General features: G+C 37.5%; 1 protein-coding gene across 3 annotated transcripts in view; it reads right to left on the bottom strand.

Annotated features, from left to right (window-relative positions):
* Nucleotides 1-2359: 2359 nt before the first annotated feature.
* Nucleotides 2360-27632, bottom strand: part of LOC136840613 (sedoheptulokinase-like) — a 104814-nt gene continuing 79541 nt past the window's right edge. The window contains exons 10-11 of one of the 3 annotated variants that reach the window (XM_067107318.1): nt 25722-25931; nt 2360-2497 (exon numbers count right to left, since the gene is read on the bottom strand). In XM_067107318.1, the coding sequence (XP_066963419.1) occupies nt 25742-25931 (190 nt within the window). In that variant the 3' untranslated portion in view covers nt 2360-2497; nt 25722-25741. Of the gene's footprint in view, nt 2498-22929; nt 25932-27632 lie in introns of those variants that run through there. The other 2 variants (XM_067107319.1, XM_067107317.1) reach the window with 2 other exon arrangements.

Below are 27632 nucleotides of genomic sequence, written 5' to 3'. Positions count from 1 at the left end.
TACATTCAGGGAGGAATGTCAGGGGAAGACATGGGCATGACATATAGCAAAAGACCAAGGTGAAGGCTCAACTTCTGCTGCACAACCAACAAATGCAGGAGGGGGTGAAGTAGCTCTTGAAGCTACAGCACACAGCAATGTTGTACACACACCCGAACCGAAGTCAAGTGGCTGAATGCGGCTTGTAGGCCGTCTCTCCAAAGGTGTGTTGTCTTTTTCATTCCCGTCCTTAGTACATGTCCAACTGTGTAACTTCCAGGGAAGGAAGAAGCCAGAAAGACTGTGATACAGCATATGACGACAAAGAAAGCGAGGGCAGCGATGAAAATGATCAAGAAAAGCTGCCCTGGAACTTCATCATCCTCCAGAACAGGAACTAGAGGAGGGGGAAGGAGCGAAGGAAGCCGACTCCTCCCCCCTCCTGACACAAGAATCGTAGACAGGAACAGCTAGTAGTCTTAGAGATGATTGCCGAAACTGGTAACTCTGTCAAGGCTCCTGCAGCATCAACCTCCACTTCCTCATCATGTGAAGAGAGAGGGGATTCCATGCTTGAAGGCAGTAGAGTTCTCATATATGTGTTACAACACCACTGCACTGTAGCAAGGGAGCCCTCTTCCATCTCAAGCCTCTCGATCTCAATCAACATCTGAAAGACTAAAATATTACAACATGCCAAATAACAGTGTAGTCAAAATAAAAATTCTGTTTGTTTCAGAGAGAAAATGCTTCAGAACAAACAGTGAACAGATGTAGAACAAGGGTGTTTGATAAAACGAGGTTGGGAAGGCGTCTAAAAATAGAACAATTGGAGATGAGGGATAATGTCTCTCTCCTTGGAAATCCAAGAGACAAAAGAATAAAAGAACAAACACCAAGGCTAAGACAAGAGTTAGGTTTGTGTTATATCAAAAGGAAAAACAAACAAAAGAAATGCTCATAAGGCTAAAATGAGATGATGATAACTTCTCAGCACAACTGAGAACAACTATGCAGCAAGGGGCGAATAAGATGGAAAGTAAAAGAGACTGGACATGCTGTAAGATTGTAGTATTTAAAAAAATAAGCAAAATATATAAAAAAACTGCAAGAAAATGAATAATTAAGTCGAACGGCAGGCAGCAGAAGAGACACAACCATCTCAGACTGCAGACAATAGAAGAATGAGTGCGTACCATCTGGATGGGATGGCGTCCTCCCCTTCCATCGATAGCCAACTACCAATATTCATCTTGGTTTTAGTTAAACAGCCGGCTCCAGCTTGCACTGAAAGTAAATCCCATATGTAAAGGCCAAGGGTTTGTATACGTGTAGGAACAATTGTCTTAGCAAGCTTTCAAGTTAACTTCTGCTCCCTGTACATCACATGAGGTAGTCCTCCCCTTCATGCCTATATCCTCAACATCCACAAGTATAAAATATCAATAATAAATTACTGCAAGTCCACTGTAACAGATACTTTGGTACATGTCTTGCATCTTGCCTTCACAAGAAAATTTGATGATACAAAATTCAGTGACAGGAAACAACCCTACAAAGACCACTGCATGACACTGGGAAAGATGCTATTTTCTCCAAGAGAACAAATTTGTTGATCCTCATTTGAGGATTTTTGCAAAGGAACCTCTTTTGGATTTCCTTAGTCATGGAAGGTAGTAGATGATTTTTTATATCTGGACAAAGACCCTATGACCAGACTATATTTAATTACACACTTTTCCAGAAGTTCCCACACTTTATTTGGTCAAAACTACTTACTTATTCATTTTTGGTAAATACCACATTGGGCAATACAGTAACACTGCCCAACTTTTTTTTAATTCCTCCTACAGTAAGGATTTGGTTCAAAATGGTCATCTGGCAAGATAGCAGGTAATAAATACAGTATCACTTAACACTGCTACATTTTCCATAAAAAATGGCCATCAAATAACAGTCATGTCTATTACATCAAAACTACAGCTGGCACTGACTAAATGCCTTTAGCAAAAACATCCAACTACTAAGTTACTGGTCATCCAAAAGGCCTTTTACATACATTAATTATTTTGGCTGCTCAGGTAGGATCCTAAATATATGTTGTGAAATAACTAGTATGTTACACAAAAAGGTTGTATAAAATAAGTCGAGATATCACCTTAAATAGATCAGTGGTTTCTTTTCAAAGGCTACACAATCATGCACCAAAAGTGAAGCATAGTCATCCATATTCTTTTTACATTCCGACAGCCTCTATTCTGACACTTTCAATTTTGGACTACTGCCACAACTTTCATCCTTCCACACAAGACTGGAGTGGTCAATTCAGGTCAGATCATGTGGTTCCATAAACATTTCAAAAGGCATACAATACTAGTAGCACCACTGCTCTATGGTATAATAATGTCCACAGCCTTTTCTCTAGAATATTTTTTTTCTGGATCTAGATGCTTTTCTCTTGGAGCCCAATTGACAAAATGCATCTACAAAAATCATTTCAGATGCTCAAAGTTCTATGCTGAAAATCAAATAAATATACATTACTTGGTTTGTTTTGATTATTCAAGAACTGCACTCTTCTTTCCTAAGCAAAAATTTTCAATTTAGTTAAATGAAAGTAACCTAAAAGGATAAACATGAAAGCTTCATAAGCTTACACACAAATTTTGAATTTAAGATTAAATTACTTTTAACATTAAGTAAATATCAACAAACTGTCACAATGCTTCCTAACAAACTGCATAAAAGAATGGACTAAGAACAAAAAACTTACTGCTACACAGGCAGCATCTATTTTTTATTCTTCTTTGTGCCTAAGCTATTCACTGTAATCAAACACAAAACCTCTTCTTAAATTCTGAAGAGAAGTATATGCCAGTGAAGTCAGTATGATAAAGTTTTGATTTTGAAAAAATTGGTGATATTCAGTTTCACAAACCATTAATAACCCTACTGCACTGCGTATTGACACAAAGTTAAACATGCAAACTACAGTTTATCAAAAATAAGGCACCTAAACAAACAAAGAGTAGTTTTCTAAAAATAAAGTATTACTATAGGTAATGGAATTCATAATTAGGTTTTACAGGATCACACCTATCATTCTTCCCAAGCCATTTCCAAGATATATTTGTCTAGTTGAATATCATACTTTAGTTATTATATACTAGACAATGACCATGTTATGAACACACTGCACACTTATTTGCAACATCCAGATCTAAAAGGAGGTCACCAAACTCTTGTATGAGCTAATTAAGGCATCACTGGTACAAAAAATCAAGAAATAAAGCCAGGTACAATTTGAGAATAATTTTGGTGATATTTGATGCAACAGTGTGTAAAGGATAAATATTGCAGAATCAATGAAGGAAAGTGGGGAGGTTGAATAAGTTCACATAAAACTTATAAGGCTGCAAAAACAAAATGATTAAGCCATAGAACACTGTCTAAAAGGCATCAAGAGGAAAAACATATATTTGGATTCCTCCAAGTTCTCAAGAAACTTTCAAGTCTTTAACATCATGTATATGTATATGGAATTCTTTTTCCTTAATCAATATTGGGTTCAATTACCAATTACTGCAATTCCCTAATCTAGGTAGTCATGTGAACAGAGGATTCTACCATGGAGACTTGAAGACATGAAGCTTTTGAGAAAATCTACATGACCAACATGCTCTAGTGACACCAGGGTGATTAAAACTCTAGCAATCTGACCAACTCACATAATGCTTAAGAGCTGCCTTGGAAATTTTGTGACTGCGAGACATAAGTTGTTCACAACCAGTGACTGGACATATCCTCTTCCATTTACAGTGGATAATATATTGCAATACATTTCAACAAATTTATCGACAAAATATTTTATCTTCAAAGTTAACCAGATGTCCATTAGCTCCAGTAAGTCTATAAATCTCTCCCCTAAAACTGGAGCAACTGCAGTACCTTTCTAATTTAAAGAAGACTGAGAACCTTCATTTCATCTTCAGAGAAGACACTTGGTAGAGTGGTGATCACCAAGGATCACACCTGACCACAAAAATAATTTAATAAAATTTCAATTTAACTTTACTCACCCTTACAAACAAAAAGCAAGGGTTTACATGCAATGATCACCAAGGATTACTTGTTTCCACAAGACACTTAATAAAATTTTAGATGTTCTTTAGCCACATAAAAAATGCATGGGTGTCCAGTTACATGCATTTGACAGAACTGTGTGCTTTTTACTTTTGTCATATCAATCTCTCGGTTGGGTTTGTTACCGAGGCACACTATAGCTTGCTCATAATTTGTTTCTTACTGACTTTCAGATACACACCTAAATTCTGACAAACAGGGTCCTCATGTCTGAGGGGATGGAAACTGAGACTTTGTATCTGGTAATTTCCAGCTACTTAAGTACCAGAGTTGGTGGGAGAGAATGAACCTCTTTGGGTTGAAAATAAAGCCCACTCTTGGCTGGATAAAACTTTGTAAAAATGACAGCCAATGCTTCAAATATATACGGTACATAAAGGGACAACACCTCCTTGAACACCTCTGGTGCATGAGAATCCAAAACTTTTCTGAGAGAACATAGCTATGAAGGCATGCCAAGACTTTCTTATGGTTCTGATTATTTGAACCAGAGCAACACCTGATGAGTGCAGGATAAGTATATTCTGCTATTAAAAACAGAACATATCAAATCTTCATTGTGCTGCAGCTGCTGTTTTTGGTTTTCTGCTATTGCCAATGTTTGGGCAACTGCTGTTTTTCTGTTGCTACAGGATAAAGGTTGTCAGGCTTACACTGGGAACTGGCCGCCTTCTGAGGGAAGGTAGAGTTAAAGACTTACTTGAAGGAATGAGGGGTCAAGACAGATAACTAGGCTATTCTGAGTGACTTACAATATACAGTAAATGCTAGGTCCTCTCAGGCTGTTCAGATGACTCCCAGTAAAATGACTTGGTCAAGAAAACTAATCTAAAAAGAATACCCAGGTGCATAAAAATGTCTGAAACGAATGTCTGTGTCTTGTGCTAAACTCAGTCTTAAAGAGTTTCCAAAGCTATCACCAAGAGTTACTGAGGCCTCCTGACAAAGGAAGAGCTTCATGTTTATTACATATATGAAGTTTTACAACCTCAAAATCTGTATTAAGATAATCAGTGTAGCATTCAAGTCCTATTTCAGGCAGTCATATGAGGAGATGCTCTACTGGAAACTGCAGATATCTATATGGCACAGGAATTCCTGATGCTCAAACGTGAGTAGTCTTGGAAACCACCTCAGTCTTATTGGTTTACCCAACTAATCAGTTACTCTGACCACTGATTCTCTGCCATCAGAAACTTAATCCTGTTGAAAATTATTTAGGACACAATGAAGATCATTGATCAATGACAGATCCAGAAAGGTCCCTTGTATTCCATGAATTATATCTGGCATGGAAGGAATCCTAGATATCCTTAGAATTTGGGTGAAGTGACAAGACCTGCAAAAACTTTCCAAGATATACAGTAGTTGTGGATTCGGTTGAAGCAATGTAACTTCTATAAATTAGGTCTTGAAACTGTCAAGTTCTATCTTGTAGAGTTACCAATTCCTTCACTGCACAATGAAGATAAACTTTCCATATACTTTGACTTATGACCAGAAGCCAGGCATAGGATGAATAACAGAAAACAATGATACAAAAGAGAAAAGAATTGAAGCTAGGTGCTGGTGATGTCTCATGGCTAGTAAAAGAACCACCAGAATAAACCAGCACCTTACAAGTCAACCTTTTTCCAACAAAACTTGCCCTTTAATGAAATCATTTTGAACACTGTCTGCACTTTCATTTAGAGAGTGAGAGATTTGGTTGATTCAGGAGAAAGAAATAGGATCTGTCTATGAAGAAGGAGAAGAAGGGCATCAGTCTTAAAGGGCAGTACAGTATGTAATAAAATACTCAAGGCTCTACCTTTTTATTTGTCCCATAAACATCTCATCCAGGCCAAAACTGGATGGGAGACAGAAAGGGCCAGGAGTCCTTCTGGGCCAAAACCTGGTTGGGAGACAGAAAACGTTTGAAAGACTCTTGACCCCTTATTGAGAAGGACACTCCTGAGAAATAATAAGGGCCTGGGATACATCTAGCCCTCACCAAAGCCTGATGTTAGTGGCATAGCCATTGCCTATGGTTTGGGTGCAATGCTTGTTGTGGGTCCTAAAGGAACCTGAAAGAAACTGAACAGTGGATAAAATGGGTTATGAATGTCAGTTTCCCATTTTCCTACTGCTGCCTGAATTGCTCTTTTCAGAAAGAGTAATGGGGTCCCAGATCCAATTCATTTTGAAGCACAAGCTTGCTCTTGGTCATAACCTGTCTTGAAAAGAAGTTACAAACATCAGGATAGTCCTTTGGTACATAATGAAGGGAGAGGAAGGAAAAAGTCCTTCTCCTTGACCTCAACAACCTTCAGAACTTTGCCTTATCCTCCTCTGATGAGACCCTTGAAGATACAGTCTGCCATTATGTTGATACAAAGCAAAAAGAGACTCCGTGGCTTTCACTTCAGAAGATAAGAAAAAGAACTCTTCCAAACAAAGCTGCTCACAACCAAGGTTGTTCGTCAGTCTGTGACAAGTCCTCCTGCAAGGAACAAGTCTTGGCATCCTCCACTACTCAGGAATGTACTTCCACTGCCATGCAAATGCAGGTAAAGAAGCCAGGGAGAGCAAGAGGAGAAAACAAAATTATCTGATTCAGATACCAGAAAATCTATTTTTACAAAAATGTTCTCTGCAAGTGGGAAAGAAGGCTACCAAAAAAGTGAGGACTCTAGGGTGAAGAAGGCACCAGGTACTGAGAAGTAGCCATGGTTGGTTTCCTAAGACTGTAAATTCATGAATGAGTCAAATGACTCAGTAAGTGCCTCTCCAACTCAATCAATATGCCTGTACTCACGGGATCACGATGACTGTGCCAGAAACAGAATTACAGTCCAAAGGCATGTAAGATGATTAAAACACTATAACGCTTACTGTCCTCATGCCCTGAAACAAAAGGGACACACGCCATGCTAATATTTCTGCTTGAGCAAGGCAAGCAGAAGTACACACCATTCCCAAGTGAGGTGGCATCAAGTGGATGGAACCAAGTGCAGTGGCACTGAATGATGTGCGGATTACCAGGAGCAACTGTACTGTCGTCACCACCCTACTTATGAACATTCACGTTACGAACATTCAAAGATACAAACGGATAGGGTCACATAAGTTCATACTTGCTCTGCGTGCCTATTCTGCCTAGTAAGAATTTTTGCAAAGAACAGAAGAACACAAGGAAGAAGAACCTGTTCCTTTAACCCCTTCCCTAATTATCCCAAGTATTCTCACGACTTGTAAAATATTCCTACTTATTTCTATCTTCCCAATTTGGGAAACGTTTAGTATGCATTTTTGTTAACAGATGGTGGTGTGCATTGTTTACTTTGTGAACTTCCAGTGTCAGACGCTGCTCCTGCAAAATTCTCTCCAAGTTCATAACTTTCAAAGCGTGGAAAAAATACTAAATTTTGAATGCTGCATGAATCTAAATTATATTTTCTTCTTTTTACCTTTCTAACATCCAAAATAATTCTTTATAATACTGCATGATTTAAAAATATAGCGAAAATGGTATAATCTGACTCCTGAGTTAACTTGGGAATGTAAAAATCATCAAAAATTATGCACCACATATTGAAAACCAACTTACAAAAACAATTCAAGATACAAATGGCTGTCCAGGAATACTCCTTCATAAATTGAACAGTGACTGTAATTGCTTATTGGGGACTGAGTATGGGTGACCCCATGCAACAAAGCTCAGTCACAAGTGGACTTGCGCACCAAACTACTTGCACTGCCAAAACCACATGCCCCAACAAAAAAAGCTCTGGGATCACTGTCACTCCCAACAGAGAAGCAGCAGCTGTGATAAAGCCTCTCAGCCATCTCACAGAGGACTGCCTTCCAGGCCTTCTTCCCACACATCCACTGATCTGAAAATAGGGAAGATCAGGAAGGTGAGGAAGAGAAGAAAGAGTAGGAAGTAGATGAAGCATAGCAGTGCTTCCCAACTTCCCCAAACCACAGGCCCCTCCATCCTCTATCATGTCCACCAAGGACATGATCATGGCAGACATCCCCATGGGAACAGGAGCAGGGGTTGTTTAAGCAGCTAAAGCAAGATCTCTGGGAACAGCAGGAACATCAAGGCCATAGCACACGTACACCTGGGGAGTGGGAAGCCATGGCCAAAGCAAAGGGGTCTTCTGAGACCTGTCCGAGCTGGGAAATTTTGGCTGAAGCCAAATAATCCACGAGGGGATAACAAGAAGGATCTTTGGACTGCCCAGAGAAAACCACAAGCCTGCAGCAGCACCTTCTTCTCTTTGGGAAGTCTGAGTTAGTCCCAGGACAGATCAGGGGTGATGCCTGAGGTGTGTTTAGAAGACACTGACAAAACCTCCTCAATTTGTACATCTTCCATGGATATGCAATGATGAGACAAACTCGATGCTGTTGCAAGACAGCACACACTCGTTAACTTCACAAAATGTACGCACAGAATTAGCATTGATCATCATGGGTGGCAAAACCTATGCATATTTGTTTGTGGCCAAGGCATTCACTGACCATTCTCCTTGAGTAAAAAATTTTCAGGCACCACCATTTTAACACACACACTATAAGATAAAACTCATCATACCATAAATACAATGAGCACAATCTGCAAACAAGCCAAAGAAATACTGTAATCAACTAAGCTCCAATACCAACCATGATGAGAGAGATGGCCAGTGCGTCCGCAAAGTAAGATGACTGAAGAAAAAGTGGTTCTGCATACAAAGTGAGTGGGTGAGTCCCCTACCTCCTAACTCGTCTGCTTTTTACCAAGCTTTTGGCAAAGGTGAGCCACAATAAATACATGGATTTGTATTCTTGCAGGAATAATTGCTAATCAACAAATAAATGTTACAAGTAAGAAAAGAACTGACCACTTTTATTACCCAAAACATATCAATGTGAAATAGTTTAAAGGATATTTTTAATGCACTATGTCATATAATTATGCAGTGGTCCATTACTTCACATAGTGACAGTGGATGTTATTTATATTTCCATCAAGAAGAGTGAAAAAAAGTCACATCCTTAAATATACAGATATGTATCACTAGTTTATACCACAGATGAGGACAACACACTGTAATTATAAACTGAACCAAGAATAATTGAAGCTTGTAATTAAAAGAATTCAAGTTTTCCTGAAGTAGTTGCAGACAATAGCTGATTACAGTACCAAACACATTAAACAAAAATACACATAAAACTCACAGCACTATAAATTTTTTACATGGTATAATATAGAGCACTTAATTTATGGTTACAGTGGCTTTACACGCACACAGCGATCTTATAACCAAATCACTTGACTATACAGTAATACCTCCAATTTCGTTTTCCAGCATTTTTGACTCTACAGCATTTTTTATAATAATGGAAATACACAAATCAACATACATCAGTTTATGCAATTTTAAGTTTGTTGGTGGCAAATGTTAAAAGGCTACAAAAATACAAAAATGAATAAAGTGAAAATCTCATAAAAACAAATGTTGAACTACATTAAATAATATACACTAATGTAATGTACAGCATAATAAAAATGATTCATATACACGATGTTCAGCTGTAATAGTGCCATTATTTGGCTGTGTGGTGGTGCTGGATCTTGGCAATGTATTCAAACATGTGCTTGAATGCATGTTATTTGCATAAGAATTTGTGCCTTTAATATTTGTTCCATGACTCTGAAGAAAGCTGTTAGTACTGGTGCTACTAAGCATTGGAAGGAAAGGTTGCCATCATTACGCGTTCTCTTGGCTAGAATCAAATGACAGTATCAACAATTACAGTATTCACATTAAGGCACACATTTTACCAAGTCAAAGATGATGCTCAGAGGATGAGAAACACTGTCATCAACAAGAATAGATGCAAGAGCAATGTAGGGATGGGACATCTTTCTGTTGGACTGAATGGCAAGCTTGTCAGCATATCCCCATAAGCCAGCTGTTGATACAGGAGAGAGAGCTGTCTTTGTTTGAAGACCTTAAGAAGAAGTTTCCCAATGAGAAAGAGACAGAATTCATGAGAAGTTCAGGATAGTTTATGCTCTTCAAGCAGTGATACAATCTTCACAGCATCAGGATCCAAGGCAAAAGTGCATCAACCAACAGGTTAGCATCATATGAATTCTTTGCCATGCTAGTGAAGATTACTGAGAAGCAGCAGCTTCTTCCAGAATAGATAAAGTGGATGAGACTGGTCTTCACTGGTAGAAAATACCAAAGTATTCATTTATATCCATGGAGGAGTAGGTTATGACCAGCTTCACAGTAGCAAAGGATCATTTGACCTTTATGTTGTGACTAAATTAGAGCAACTGCTGGTGTACCATGTGAGAATCCTTGGGCACTGAAGAACATCCTTAAGGCCTCTCTCCAAGTTATAAGGATATAAGATTTCAAGGCTTGGGAAAATGTCATTACTTTTGGGACTTGGTTCTTCAACTGATTTATATCAGTAGTGGAGAAGTATTGTGAGGAAAAGATTATATCCTTTAAGATACTTCTTATGTTAGACAGCGCTCCTGGCCACCCATAAAAACTCGTAGCTTTTCATCTAAATGTAACTGTTGCTTTACTATTCTGAACAGTACCTGTCTTGCAATTGATGGAACATGGGATAGTGCCACCTTAAGCACTAATACCTTATGTGAATATATAAACACGCTGTAGATGCACCAGCTCTGAATAACAAATTTACATTCCATGACCTTCAGAAGGGATATGACATTTACAAGGATGTCCTGAATATAAACACCACTTAGAAAGAAATTTGTAACAAGTATGAAAGCTACTGAAAGAAACCATGCCCTCCATTCTTTCACAATTTCAAGGGCTTTGCTGAGGTAAATGTGAACAAAGCCTGGTTGACAATGAGCAAAGTGTTGAAAATGGACTTAGAGGAGGAGAATTTAAGGCTTGGTATTTGAGTCAGACAAGCAGTCACTAATGAATGAGGAGTTGATGGAGCTTCAACAGCAGCAACACCATCATGAGGAGCAGACAAAAAAAAGAACCACAAAACTTCACAGTCAACAAAATGCACCAGGCCTTTAAGTGCACTTACAAAGCAGTGAATCCCAATGCTTAACACTTTGCCAAGATTACAGTGACAATCTGTGACTCAGCGGTTCCTTAGAGAATGCGTTAAGATGAAAAGAAGTGTAACAGAGTTCAAGGAACTTCCAATCAGTTTTTGCAGTGACTTTCTAATCCAAAAGAAGATCTTGAGTGATCAATGTAGTTTCCTCCTCTTCTTCCACCTCCCTCCTCCAGCCCCTCAAACACGTTGAAGTCAACTATCAGGTACAGTACCACACATGTAAATTTTGTTTTGGTTTTTCTTTACATTCTTTATAATTAAAATGTATAAATTTCCTGAAAAGCTAGTAAAAATGCTGAATTATCGAACAGCTTATTGTAGTGACGTTATGGGGTTGCATATACAGGTTTATAGGGTGTCTTGGTTGTTTTTTAAGGGGTTTATTCAATTTAAGTCACAAGTCTTGGAATGATTTAGTAATGACACATAATGAGGTATCACTCTATTAAGGTAATCACAGTCAACAAAATTCTAAGTGTTCATAATCCCTCTTGTAATGAGGAAACATACAAAGTTTATGACAAACAACAATACTAATTGTTTTGATTAGATTATGCTTCTTTAGAAAATATTGCAAATCTTTTGAAATAGCTCAGTCCATAAGAGGCCATGATGCCACTCAGTAGTACTGTCTGAAATCTTTGTGAAACAACTGTACACATGAGCAATACATTACAGTCTAGAATACCAATTATACTACTTAACAGTTTGGTTGAAATCATTAGGTTATAACTACTGAGTCTGTAAAATAAATAAATATGGTATCATGGAAATATGGAAAATATGAGTAATTGTACAATCCATTTATGAATAATAAACCAATTGAGGCTTCATGTGGCATAACTGGCAATGATGCAATTTCCTGGATATAGCAAAGCTTATACAGTACTATCATTTAGTTGCTTTACTTTGCCTGTTTTACATTGCCAAGTGGTTACAAATTTCATCAACAATACTGTTTATAACTTGACCCATTCAAAATTCCCCAATAGATCCATTCAAAATTCCCCAATATTTCCTGATTCCATTGCTTTTTGCTTAATTGTTTAACTGTTATGATTATTATTTTATTGATATATTGTTTCACTTTTTCCCTTATACAGTATTGTTCTTTTATATTACAAAATATATTCACAGTGAAATATTACCCTTATTTTTACTTTAAAGTTTTAAGCTATTAAATCCATAGTTCTGTCAGTGACTTAAATTTTTGTATACCTCATTTTTAAATTAGGAGTTTCAAATTTTCACTGATAAAATGAGAGATACTTGTACAATAAATGTCAGTGCTTTAACGAAGTTGTTGATAGGCCCTGAGGAAGTAGGTTTTTCACACCAATACATTGCAAATCTAATCAAGCTCCAGAACCTTGCCTGAAGACAGAGCAGGTATTCATACTGACCATTATTTTAATATATGGTAGTGTTTCTATTACTATTTGTTGTTTGTGGCTTCACAGATATACAATTAATAAAATGGCTTAACTCATCATGCAAAGGATTTTTTGCATAAATAATATATTGGCAAAAAATATATATATAAAATCATTACCTTAATTTCTAAACTATGCCTCTTCTGGACAAACACAATGATAGACAAATGACACTATTCATTCCATCAGACAAGATTCGGGAAATTTTGTCTTTAACTGCTTAATCTGAATACAAAAAGTTTTGATGGCCAAGCTTCTGGTTCTTAGTTTATCATATGCTTAGGGCTGTTTCTTTTGGAAAAAAGTGTGCCATTTCAAGTTGGCAAATAAGAAAATTACAAAATCATACAAACTTTGACAATGTTCTAAATTTCTCATTAGCTGACCTAAAATGACACTCTGTACTTTCAAGAAATCTTTGTTTGCAGTATATTATGAACAAAAATTTTGCCCAACTGTGTACAGCAATTTTTTTAGTACTATATCAAGTATTTCAAAGCAAGATCTCCCAAAACTTTCTCATGATAGCTGTGAGGCTCATTTTAAATAAATGCCAGACAGGCGACTAAGTCTTTCATCTGTCTCTTTCTCTCTTTATCTATTTGGTTCTTTCGCAGCATGAAGAGAATATTAATCATTTCATTTCAGGTATATCTACATAGCTTTTGGAAGAATAATAACTTTGTTTTTCATTTATTCCTTAATGAACTACTGATAAAATAGTAAGTTATGGGGAATTGCCTTTACTGACTAGTGGGTGGACTATTATGTTAACTTGGGTGGAAAGGGGTACAGATTTTTATTTTGTGCTAAAATATTGCTCTAACTTTAACAACTACTGATCTAAAGAAATTTTTTTGCATTTTCTCTCAAACAGTTTTTCTTCAGGCCAAGAGCTGGGGGTTGAAAGCCTGACATCCTGGTTACTATCTTCTTAGAATTAAGTTCAACTTTCATTCAAAACAAAATTTTTTCCTCTGCCTTTCAAAATAACCAAACTACATTTATTTATTTTTTATGATAAGAGGGTTTTTCTTGACCGGGAGAAGGGTTAAAGGCTTGCCCTCCAATGTTAAAAGCTATAATCTTTGATACATTGAGTAAGCTTTCATTTGGAATGAAATTCATTGCTTTAGCTTTGAAGACATCAGAATTACAGTCAGCCATTTTGGACTTCTCTTTAATGGGAGGATGGTCAGCTTAACTAGGAGAGAGGTTAAAGATTAGGACTGTTGTTACTAGTTACCATCTGAAAAGGAAACTGGCTGAACTTTCAATTAAAACAAATTTATTGATATACCTGTGAAAATAACAAACATTACAGGCAACTTTTTGTAGTTCTTTTGAATTTTTATTTCAGCTTGGGGATAAGGGGGAGTTTAAATGCATGGCCCCTTATGTTACTGGTTACCACCTTAAAGAGAACTGGCTCTGTTTTCACTGAAAAGAAATTACTGATCTAGTTGTAAAATTAACAATTCAGTGTTTGATAGTTGCAAAATCTATGAAACTATTTTTTGCATCTTTAAAAAACTGGGCCATTACCAGTTATTCCTTGTGATGCCTCAATTTTACCATCCAGGAAAAAAAATCCCTTGTAATTACACGAGAGCAATTTCCTACTCTGGAGAAATCACTCATTTGTACCAGCCAATTAGTAATTATAAGATAAAGGACCACTTTGATATTTCAAGTTCATAATTTTAATTATGAGAAAAAAAATAAATGATGAAGAAATATCAACAGCAAATGTCATGTGGTAGAAAATACTGTTACTTATTGCTTTCCAATATTACAATATCACAGTTCAATTCATTACATCAAATCTCAAGACACATTCCCCAATAGACTAAGATGCTAATAATTCAAACCAAAAGTGCTAATAGCAATCAAACTACTATACAGTACTTTTATACTACAGTCTATGACAAAGACTTGTGAGTAGCATACCTATCATGTAAGGCTCTGTTCCAACAAGTGTAAGGGAAATCACATATTTCACAACACATTCTTAAAATCTTAGTACTGTATAATTACTAGTAAGTATTTACAAGTTAACTGATGCTCATAGTTCCAGTCGGAAAACTTATTTTTTCTCATAAAGTAAGAATTATTTGTATTTACATTTATATGGTATTCAGTTAAGAAGAATCAAAGAAAACTTATGAGTAAGTAAAGAAATAGCAAAGAATAACAAGCACAGACATGATGTTTTATGCATATCGAACAAAAATGTCAAATGTAAATTAAGTAACAGAGAAGACAAATATCAGGGAAGAAGAAAGCACCATAAGAATAAATGAAAGAATAAATGTAATAAAACTAATTTAACATTTATTACATAGCAATATACATCAAGTATCACTTGCACATAAGATCAAAAACATTCAATGAAATATTTGAATTCAATGCTAGACTTAGGACCACTCAACCAAGTATCTGACTTCCCAAACCATATGCATTCACCATCCCAAACCATATGCATTCACCAAACTTGAAAGCTTGTTTCATCCATAAATGAGGAGGGCACTGAAGTAAAAGAAGTGACAATGACAAACTACTTATACAGGGAAAATACGTGAATGTAACCTTATGGAAATCTTTTGTCCCTACCAGATAATTGAAATTAATTTCAAACCAAGACCTGGTCCAAAATCCAGGTGTACACACACTGCATGTGGCTTGTATGTTTTTGTTGGTTATCTTTGTGATTATAAACCTTTTATGATATTTTCACTTGACTTTATAGAAATTATTGACCCTACCTCTTCCATTTTTCATTTAGCTATCCTTTTCCTATACAGCATATGCCTAATGTACTGGATGTAAATTAATTACTTTACCTCTTACAATTTTCAATGTTCATTTCCCCATGAGAACTTTTACAGCATTACAAAAATGCACTGTTATAGGTGACAAAAGGTTTGTATATAATCACATGCATCTCTTCTTTTTTTTTTTCTAAATATGCAATCCATCAATGTCCCTACTTTTACTTCAACACTTTCCTTCATATGGTTTTTGTGTAACAAGCTGACAAGGTATGGTGAATGCTATGGCAAGTAAGGTCCTAGTTTTAAGTCCAGGTCTGCATGTATTTAGTTTTTCTCTAACTGTTCTCCATCTATGTGTAAGTGATACTAAAAGTATAGACTTCTCTAATAAATGTTACTATCAAGTTCTTACTTGTCTCTTCTTTCCCTATTACTTTTGGTGCTTCTTCTTTCTTACTTGGATACTTACCTACAGTTAAAGTTAACTTACATCTTTGTGCTGTTAGGTGTGATCAGAATTCAAAATAAACAAAAGAATAACGCTTGGCTGACCTGGATGGACTGTCTCTGCACTCACCTGATTCCCACCAGGTGGCATTGGAATGTTTATATTCTAGTCAGAATTCTTAATGACCCCCCTTAATATGTGGGGAGGCTGGGTGGGTTTCCATTTTTAACAGTAGATAAGTACCCAAATAATGAATTTTATCAAACAGATTTTCATTATCTTGGATAAATCTTACCTACTGTTAAAGTAAGCTGACTACCACATTGAATGAGGATGGTGGGTTAGCGCAGCCAAAAATATATCTGTTCAGCCATGCAAACTAAATGCTTTTTAAAAGGGAAAAGGCTTCTAAACATTCTTGCCTGTTGTGTGATCCCTCCTGCTAAGTACTGTCACAAAAAGGTGGATCCACAGCAGAGTGTTTGGTCCTCATAGCAAGACTTATTGAGGATCCTTACCAGGTTAAAGAACTATCTCACACAGTAATAATGGCTCCTGTACCAGAGTTGAAAGCCCACAACTGACAGTCCAAACCTAAAGACAACTAACTTCAGATATGAAGGTATCCTCCTATACACTAAATGTGCACCACCATACTCCCTACACTCAACACTGGGGTTTCCTACCAACTAACAATAAGAGAGACTGGTTATTCTCATATTTAGTTCAGGAGAAAATTGTCCCGCTACAACAATAGGACTAAGGGCTTTAAAATTCTCATACGAAATTTCAATGTCCTGCAAATAATGTGAGACAAAAGCAGAGTTACACCTCCACTGAGCTGCATTAAACAACCTTCTCTAGAGAGAGGTTTTAGGGGAAATTACAAGATATGCTCACTATACAGATGTTGTTAGGCTCTATTTTAAAAGTAGAAGGTTAAAGCTCTGGATTCTACTCCGTTTGCAGTGATTTAATGAAGCAACTACAAAAAAGGAAATAGCATTCACAGACAGGAGTGTTTGACCTCATAACACCACAGAAGGTTTAAGTCTGTCCAAGTAAACCCTTAGAACTATAATTACATACTGTCACATATCTGGGAAGGGATTTTGCTTTGATGTTTTTTGCTCTAAGCAATGGAAGAAAAGGGGAGACAGACACCTCCCTGAACAAAGCCCACATACTAGAAAGGGCTAAAAGAAAGTGTTTTCAAAGTGTTCAAGAGAAGCTTTATCCAAAGGCCCAAACTGGGGTAATGTTAAATACTGATGGACTACAGTACATCCAAATTCCATCCTAAACCACAATTGGAAGATCTTGGGTTACCAGCTGATAAGATCGGAAAACCTCCTTCATGTTTAAATCATGAGTGATATTCAAATTAGTGTCATGCAGAAATGAAGACAACATAAAGTTATATCCTTTGATCACTGGGACAGAAAACTGCTCCACATATCTGAGATACTGGAAGAACGTAATCAAGTTATCTATAGCAGTATGGGTGCTGGATATCCCTCTGGACAACCACCGAGATCTATAAACTGATCATTGTTGTTGATACAGTCTAACAGTGGAAGGCCTTCTAGTCTTAAGGATTGACTGCCTAGCCACTATTGAAAGGCCTCTAGCTCATAAGAGATGGGTGACAGTCTCTACATAGTCAAAAGAAGCAAGTGAAGATTTGGTGAAATCTTCTCAAATGAAGGCGAGGAATATCTAGTGCCAGAGGAAGCAGCCTAAGAAACCAGTTCTTTTGGAACTAACAAAGCTTACAGCCTGTTGAATACTTTCCTCAAAACAGCAAATAGAGGAATGTCTAGATTTGACCACTGCCAAAGCTAAGCATCAATTACTCATGCCTGAGGATCCTGGCATGGAGGGCAATAAACTGAGAGTATTGTGTTTTGGGCAGTCGCAAACAGATTGATGTCTGGGGCTCCCCAAAGGCTCCACAACTTCAGGCAGACTTGTGGATGAAGAGACCATTCTGATGGAAGAACTTGCCCTTTCCTGCCAAGTTATTTGCAATAAAATTATTTCTCCCTGGGATATACTGAGGTAAAAGATTTATGTTCTTGGACTTTTATTATTATTATTATTATTATTTTGCAGTAATTAAGCTACCATGCTAAGAATGATATAACGATTTCATAAGTACATCTGCCTGACTATTAGCCCATAGCACCTTACCAATTAGAGAGCTCTTCACTTCCATGGGGCAAGAACTTGAAAAAACTTGCAACTTGAATGGAGGAAGGTTGAAAATCTGACATCATATATGTGTCATAACTTGAAGCTCTCTAAGCAGCTTCATAATACTGGAACTGAAACAACAGCATTCCAAGAACTGGTTTTAAATGATACACTCTCAGATCACCTCAAAGTGTGCCTTAACAGAATCAGATAGCTTTAATTTCTTACTCTTTCTAACAGGACCAGAGGTAATAACATACAAGAGTTCCAATCAACAGATTCATCTTTGGCAAAAAGGATTAGGAAAAAAGGGGACAATGCAAACTATGGATCACTTGAAAACTGAAGGAGAACTGAATCAGGGTTGAAAATCATCAAGTCTATAGAGAGAACCGAGATGGAAGAAAAACGGTATACCCACAAACTGAGATGGTGAGGTGGTAAACGCCAGCAATGACGTCAGGGGATGCCTGTGGAAGTACCAGACAGTTGGAAGGGAGAGAGCTAAATGGGAGAAGGTAAAGGGTTCTTGCATGACATCACTGCAGAACTAGGACAACAGCTGGAGCTGTCTGCACAACACTAGCAGCAGTGGAAGAGGAAGAGCTGCCAGTACAAATAAGTACACTCGTCAAAAGGTAAGGAATATGAGGCAATAGAGGGAGGGGGGGGGAAATGAGTAAAAGGAGAAGGTTTAACATCAGAAAAAGAAGGAATAAATGGCAATGCAGGGAGAGTAAATGATGGAACAACTGAAGTACTCATGTACTGCTCAGAAACTACTGAAGTAACTGGAATACTATGCCTATACAGTAATTCCTAGATAACTCCACCAGGTCACACATATCAATGTTACTTTTTCCAGGAGGGGATAGCCCATGAGGTGGTTGAGAGAAAGGTGGCAGATGGCACAGACCTTTGCCCTAAGATATTAATTTGTTTCCTGGCAAAGGAGAAGACCTACTGATGTTGGGCAGTCAAGAGGGCTAGCTAAAAACAGGTGAAGGCTCCGACACCTTCTCTCTCACAGGGGAAACCAATAAAGATACCACTGTGGGGTGAATCATAATCTTTACCCTTAATATGCTCAGTCAAATGTCTAACTGATGAGAGAAGTAAACTAATATCTTCGTCAATTTACTTATACTTTTCTCTTGAACCACATGTGCAGCATAAGAAGGTGGAGCATAGGGAGTGAAGGAGAAATGAACCTATCCAGCAATGGAGGAGTAAGAGGAGGAACAACACCAAAAGAACAAGAAGGAAAAGACTGAGTAGGTTTATGGCCAGACTTAATGAATTATCTACATAATTTAAGTCTCTTGCATCTTAAACAGTTCACAAAATTATTCATCCTCTCACTGGGCCATTCTTTTCATTCTTCACAATGAGAAGAAAAGGTACATACACCATGTGACCATCCTGCACAATCGAATACATCTGGTTTAAGCAAAACTCGTTCCTACACAGCCTAATGCTTCTATCCCCTATGTTGTAGATGACATAATGCAAAAACAGAAAACAAACACAATACTGCACAGCCGAAAAACAGCCAGTTATCGTCAAAATTATTACACTCCATTCACACCATAAGCACAAGGACATGGCATAAAGAGTTCTGACAAGAATGTAAACATTCCAACACCACCTGCTGGAAAACAGGTGATTACAGAGACAATCCATCTAGGTCAGCCAAGCATTATTCATTTGTTTATTATGAATGCTGATCACACTAATGGTGCAAAGATGCAAGCTAACTTTAACAGCATGCAAGATTCATCCCAAATAATTTCTTCTCGATTACATTTATTTTTTAATGTTGATCCACATACTATGCAGTTTAATATGATGATATCGGAAGAGGAAGAGCAATTTTGAGAACTCATTCCCACTGGGATTACTGCTACAGTATGACTTAATTTTCTATCTGTTCCTTTTGCCCTCCTCTAATTTGGCTTCCTTACTACATCATGTCTGATCCATGCTCACATAGGGGTCCTTTGGTCCATCATCCCCTTTGATGTCTAGAAATTTTATTCAATAGTGTGGTTAAACTAAATAATATTGGTCATGTTGGACAGCACTCTAATCTGAAAATGTAAAACTTTACAATCTGCCTATCTTTGAAAACTTAAATCTTGATTTGTATTAAATTACCTGATGTTGATTAATTATAAATATGTGCCGAGCAGGACATAAAAGGTAACCTATGATCCAAAGTGCATATTTTCATAAAAAAGTTAAGTCTATCAGTAGGACAGAAACACTAGTGTAGTATGCAAGTAAATGCTATGATGTGTATTTACGAAACACAAAAATAGAATGAAGTTTTTCAGAACAGTCCAGTTCTGTTTTAACAAACTGCTAATACCAACTTAGGTAACTAAGACAGTGGAGCTTGAGAGTTTCATAGTATATATGAAAAGAACAGTATTTGTCACTCACAAATTTCTACTGCATAGCTAAGAACTGTTAACTTTATAACACAAAAAAATGACTTGTTGATGTAAAGCTTAACCTTAAGTATCTAAAGAAATGTTTATTGCAAAGTACAAAAAACTAACAAAACTGAAACATACAACACTGAGAATATCTTCTCGGCCTTTTTTCACAATATACAGTATAGTCAATTACTTTACTAAAATCTCCACCCACATCACAAAACTGTACTTTACAGTTGATTTACTGATACCTCCTGTTTGTAACAGGAAACATCATACGTTATACACAATTTTTTTCAGAGTAATTTCATCTTTCTGATACTTCACAGACGTGGAAAGTAATGACGTACAAAATCAGAAATTCCTACGATGGAATACATGTGAATTATACTTTGCGTAAAAATCAGCATTACCACTTTAAGAATGGCATAAAAATGACAAATTTTTAAAGTAATTTGTATTTTTCTTAACATACAAACCTGAGGTCTTTATGTATGGGATTAACTTTCAGCGAGCTGGAAAGCCGACTGTTAAACTTTTGCAAGGTGGTTATGGTAATAGCTACCAATGGTAAGGGTGGAAGCACCACCCACCAAATCAGTGTGCATTCAATTGGCCCAGGTAAGAGAATGAGGAGTGGTAAGAGGTGGGCCCTTTATGTAAAGACCTCAGGTTTGCATATTAGGAAAAATACAAATTACTTTAAAATTTGTCATTTGTTCCTACACAAACACAAACCCTCGGTCTTTACATAAGGGAGACTTACTTTTGGAGGGAGGATTCTGAGTAAATATCTGAACTGAATGGTGGTTCGGCTCACCTGGGTACTCTTCCTGGTCATGAAAGAGCAAAGAAGACCATACCTCTGATCTATTGATCAAGAGAGATGTTCAATAGCCATACTTCTGGGCATTTCAAATTAATGGAATGTAATATCCTTGATTTGAAAAGGTTTGGATGGACCCAAAGTATCGGAGACTATAAAGCTAAGAATAACCAACTTGTTTGTCCATAGTCAGTCCCTCTCTCTCCCCCTTGCTAGAGAGGAGGAAGGAATTGCATCTACTAATCCAAATGGAGCTAGATTATAGATAGGATACTTAGTCATCTAGATCACCTGCATGCACACCCGTCCAGCACTTGACAGCCCATTCACTGTTCCTCTGCTCACTGGAAGAGGAAGGAAGACAGGAGACAGGAAGGAGGCTAGTCCCACACACACCTTCCCCTTGCAGCCGCACACCTCAGGCCAAATGCAACCTGTCCCTCAAGATCTGAGTGAACTACATGCCTTGTTGAGCATCCACTAGAGGACCCAAGGAAAGGTGTTCAAGGACCTATGGGGAACATCCCAAGGTAAAAGGAGATGAATGCGATCTGCACAATTACATTCCAGCCTAGTACTCGATCGACAGGTTTTCTCTGAACGAGATGTAGAGACCGATGCCCCTGGCCGCGAGAGATCTGGCCCAAAATGTACTGATGTCCACCAAGAAGTTGCAGGGTACACTTGTTTGATCATCTCACAAGTCAGAGAAATGACAATTTGGACACCGTTTCTCGGCCCACTGGATGCTAACGAATGAGTTGTTGGCATTGGGCTGAAAGTCTAGTCCTTAAGGAGGCAACATAGACATCATATTGTCATTGGAACCACAGGACCACAGAAGTGGAATGATCAATCTCATTGATCATCTTTGAAACATGTAGAACAGTGAAAGGCATAAGCCTCCAGATGTAAATGGATACTAAAGATGTCTTGCTTGTTCAAGGGTGTGAGAAGACAGAGCAGAACAGTGCCAACTTCAGTAAATCAAGAAAAGAAGGACTATGATCAAACTTCTTTAGAAGTTGAACAAATTTCCAGAAGTCAAGGTGCCAAGATTAACTGTCCTTATCTCCTGACTTTATTGATTGAACTGTTTGTAATTACATCCATCTTGCTTGGGATGTGTCTGGTTGGCCACTGTACTGAATGTTCTACTGTCTACTCATGCACCTGCACTGCAATAAAGTAGATGAAAGGACACTGGGCCCTTTGTTGACCATGGCACTTCCGTGGTGTCATTGCTATCACCCGGAGGAGTGTCTATCTTTGGATCTTGAGACTCTTGAAAGTCTAAAAAGAACTGTGCAAAAGTTCCAAGAAAGGAAGTGCAGGCGACTGTCGGCCTAGTCAATATTTCGAAGAACTAAAAAGCTCTGGAGGAGGATAGTGTAACCATGGCACTACCTTGGTGCTGTTGCCATCAAAGGAGTGCCTGTTCGGACCCTAAGACTCCTGAAACTGTCTTAAGATCCACATAACATTCTCTCCCTCTCAAGTTGTGGATCAACTGGTCATGCAGCAGCAGTTACTGCTTACATCTCCCACATCTTTCACTCCTCACAGGGGGAGTGTAACTACATAAAGTCAAAAGAAATGGAGCTCCTAGACACCACTTCTTGGCTGAGTCAGGACCAAAAACAAGTTGTCGGCACTTAGTTTGGAGGTGAAGTCCTAAGTGGTAGCACAAAAGGCCTTCAGGGACTTAGTAGCCTTTAGGGTCCTTAGAAACAGAATGCTCATATATTGCTGATCTCCCGACGAATCAAGCAGAACAATGGGAAGTTGTAAGCCCAAGACTTGAAACATGGATGAACTTATCCAAGTACTGACTAGCCCCAATGTTTCTAACCATAGATGCAAGAGACGTCTCCTAGATGTCAACAGCATCTGGTGTTCCCAGGAGGTTTCTAACAATGGATGTGAAAGACGTCTCGTAGACGTCAACAGCTTCCGGTGTTCTCAAGAGGTCACCTATCTAAGTACTGACCAGACCCAATTTTGCTAAACTTAGCTGACTGGACAAGAAGCGATATTTTCAAGGCAGTGGGGTCAATGGCTGATGTGCCCATGGTCCATGAAGACAGAGCCGAATAGTAACAGCCTCAGTGTGTCGAGATTGAAGTAATAACCCAACTGTCTTCCTAGATCAAACATTTCTTTAAAACGTCCAGGTGTTAAAACCAATTGTCACTAACACCAACTCTATTGATGGAACTTGTCTGTCATACATCCACCATCCTGTAATGTGTCTAGTTGACTGCTGTGCTGAGTGCATTACTGCAAACCCATGCACCCACACCATCAATTGAGGGGATGATAGGACACTAACCCCCCCTTCTTGTTGACTAAAGAACTACTGTAGTAAAGTTCCTAAACAACACTATGGAATGCCTATCCTCAGATCCTGAGGCTTGGAGAGCTATGATGATTCAGGTTACTGAGGTGCAGATTAGGTCAGGTTAGGCTAGGTTTAATTTAGGCTAGGCTAGGTTAGAGTTAGTACCAACCTAACCTAACCCAACCTAACTTCTTGAAGTGTAGGTGACTGCCTTTTGGTTGATGCCTTGGGGCACGAAGTGTCTCCGGAGGGGAAGTATGTAACAACACCCCAAAGAGATATTTCTCATCTAACCATTAAGCTAAGTCTTGTCTCGCCTCTCAGAGAGAGGGTGGGAAGGACTGGTGAGACCTTGTCGTAGACCATAACCCCTCTTTCCATCTCCAAGAATTCGGCTTCATTCTTGTGCTAAGAGGAGTACTTGCAGAAGAGGACACTGAGGCACTTGTACTGAAGAGTAGGCCTCAGACGTAGATTTACGGAGCTAGAAAGTAATTCCGGGTGCACAGAAAAAACTTTGCATGACTAGAATTAATCGACTCCTGTTTTGGAAGCACAGGGCAGTATGAAAATGACCAATGAAGATCGTAGCATATGTCAAAAACATTTGGAAGATGATCCATTCGTTCAAATGCATTGGCTATTCATTTGATGATGTGGACGTTTATTGAAAATGGAGGCTAACCGCTACCAATTAATATGACCCCGCCAACTTATGTTATGAAGGTCCTAAAAGCTGGCAGAATGATCCCATTTGCTTGTGTATAGATGGTATGGTAAAGTCCGCTGGCTGTTACCAGATGATCAAGCTAAAACATGTATGTGAGCGAAAGGTAATGCACAGACGTTGGGTTTGCATAAATACGAAAAAGCAACAAAAAAGTAGGTAAAATGATATATGTATAAGGAGAAAGGCTCCAAAACTCATACAGGCTAAAACAAGTCAATAAGGCTACATAGCAAGAATAAGTGAATATATATCATTAGGGAGACATAGAAAAACATGTTGAAATGTTTCAATATATTAATATAAGCAGAGTATAAACAATATATCATTAAAACAATTCAAACACAGAAGAGAAAAGTCGAACATCAGGTTGGAGAAAAAAAGCATGTCTAAACAAGACGGCGGCCAAAAGTAAACTGCGTAGAATTGAATGCGCACTGATTTGGCAGGCGGTACTTCCGTCCTTATCATCGGTAGCTATTACCATTACCACCTTGCAAAAGTTTAACATCCGGTTTTCCAGCCTGCTGAAAGTTAATTCCATATGTAACGACCGAGGGTTTGTATTTAGGTTTGTATTTGTGTAGGAACAAATACTTATTTTAGCTGAAAAAAGTAAATGAAGAACCCTCAAATCATAAATTTGCAAAACAGAATGGCAATCGTTTAAACTTGTACTTCTACAAAATTACTGGCAAAATGGAAACTCAAGCATACAGTGAACATGGTAGAAAGAGTAGTGAGAACTCATCACATATCTAACCCCACAAAGCAAAAACCTGAGGTCAAAAACATTAATGATGATTCTACAGTTCTTGAGAGGTTAGATTAATAATGCTGTTCCAAGTTGTGGAGCTCCTGGATGCACATAAATATGTCTGAAACCTCCTTCTTGGTTTGTGATTTCTCCTTCATTCCTTACCCAGATACCTTACAATAATCTACTGTATTTGCATGATAAGCTAAACGAAGTAGAATTTTAATCATTACCATTAGGTCACCACCAATCCAAACTATTTTATCACATATGGCAACAGAATAGTACCTACAGTTTAAAACAATTATACTTGACTACTAAATATCAAATTACAAACAGAATAAAACACAGGAGTGCAAAACAGCAATCAAAGCAGATACTGTACTTAGTATAAATGCATCTACAAAATGAAAAGAGCATCTGTAGAATAATTCCACTTGAATTAAGGAGAGGATAAACTTAAGATCTATAACGTTTTCTAAGGGAAGTGCTACAGAAACAATTGAGAAGAATAACCTAAAAATAGTAGATATCATCGAATATACACACCACTAATTCTACCAATCCCTCTAGGTTTCCTTAACATTTACTGCAGCTAAGGCTGACCCATATGCTGCATCTCCACGAGAATCTAAAGTGACAGGGAGCTTATACATATCTTCAAGTTCCTTGTGCAGAATTTTATTTCTCATAAGTGCCGAACCGCCTCCAATGATGCTTGTTACTCCATTTTCAGATAACATTGACTTTGGCATCATACTGAAAAAATTGAAATATTCAAAATACTATAATTTTGTCAAAGTTTTGAAAAATCTATGAAACACTGAAAATACTACAATATATTCTTTGGACATAATTTGATAGATTCCATCTTACAATATACAGCACAGTACCTGGTTTATGGATGGATATTAGAAATTTACGAACATAGCAAAGCACAAGGTCAATCAGTGCTATACAGTAAAACCCACGTATTCACAGGGGATGTGTACCACTACCCCCTGCAAATAGCTAAAATCGGTGAATACTTAAAACCCTCTAAAAACACTTAGAACTGCCTATTTTGATAGTTTAAACACAAAAAAAAAACCCTCTAAAAATGCTGATACCTGAATATTTTAATAATTTTATCAGAAAAAGTGCATTTAGTCATGAAAATGATATGAAAATACAGTAATTAGTGAATATTTCTCGGTGAAAAATACCATGGATGGGCAAACTCTCTGCAAATAATGGGTAGACATGTTCCACAGAGAAATCTGCAAATACTTGACTCCGTGAATTGTGAGAACGCGAATATGAGGGGTTTACTCTATATATGACGAAATGGTCATGTGATACAAAAATAAACACTATAAAAATAAACCCTGTTAACCTTTCAATAGTTGCACATACCCCTATCATTAGTTATTCATATACTTATGGTGAAGAAAATAAACAAGAAATATAAATTAGAGGAAAAATAAGAATATATGTGTTATGAAAAGACTACAATAAAAATACTTAGGAGCATAAGTTATGAAAAAAATTATCTCTAAAAATCTTATGAGTTAAAAAACTGATGAGTATAAAAATGTTTGCATCATCTCCCAAAATTTTAGGAGTGCTGCTACCTTCTAAAGTATATTGATAGGCTAGCACCTACTGTAGGTTATGGGTTTATATTTCTTAGTCAGAAGAAAAGACTATCTCTACTGCCTTCTTCTCAAAATACTAAACCTAATGGGTTGTTTCATGACCAAGTGGCAAACTCTTAATTATATGACAGGTAGTGATGTGAACAGCATTTTTGCATATTTGTCAACTTTCTAATTTCCCTGAATCTCACCATGGGCTGGGATCTGGCTGAAGCAGATTATTCAAATGGGTGGAAAAGACACTCCTGAGCTTTACAAATAAATAGATGCATTGCGTTACAATTAATAATGGATTCTTTTACACTCCTACATCTGAATACTATATATCACAAAATCCTTGTGATTTAAGAGGCATTCTAGAACAAACGCTTGGCCCAGAGCACAGCAAACTTCATCTTCCTATTTTAAAGCATTAGTATACATCTTGGCCTGGACCTAATATTTTGCATGTCGTTATAAAAACTTAGCTCTGATTTCCTTTTCTGACTGTTGCTTTATATTGAAATTCTCTCAGAAGCAAAATATTCTGGAGTGTTGGAATAGACGGCAGTCTCATCAATTTTTCATTATTGAACACTTCCATCATCAAGCTTTTCTGCCATATTTGGAAAGGTTTTGCGAATCTTACACAAAACCTATCAAAGTTACATTCCCAAGAATCTTGAAGGTTGGATTCACAGAGGTGCTTTTTAGTCTTACAATATAGTGGAGCCCTAGTTCCTCTCTTCCAAACTACACAGGAGACTCATTACTGTATAATCAACATACAGACTTTCAACCAGTGATGTTCCAAAACCCCCAGAGCATATTTGAAGACCCATGT

The sequence above is a fragment of the Macrobrachium rosenbergii genome, chromosome 8 (assembly GCF_040412425.1).
Source record: "Macrobrachium rosenbergii isolate ZJJX-2024 chromosome 8, ASM4041242v1, whole genome shotgun sequence".
Classification (NCBI taxonomy): domain Eukaryota; kingdom Metazoa; phylum Arthropoda; class Malacostraca; order Decapoda; family Palaemonidae; genus Macrobrachium; species Macrobrachium rosenbergii.
Note: the sequence above shows the minus strand (reverse complement) of the source record. Positions and strands in the feature narration are given on the sequence as shown.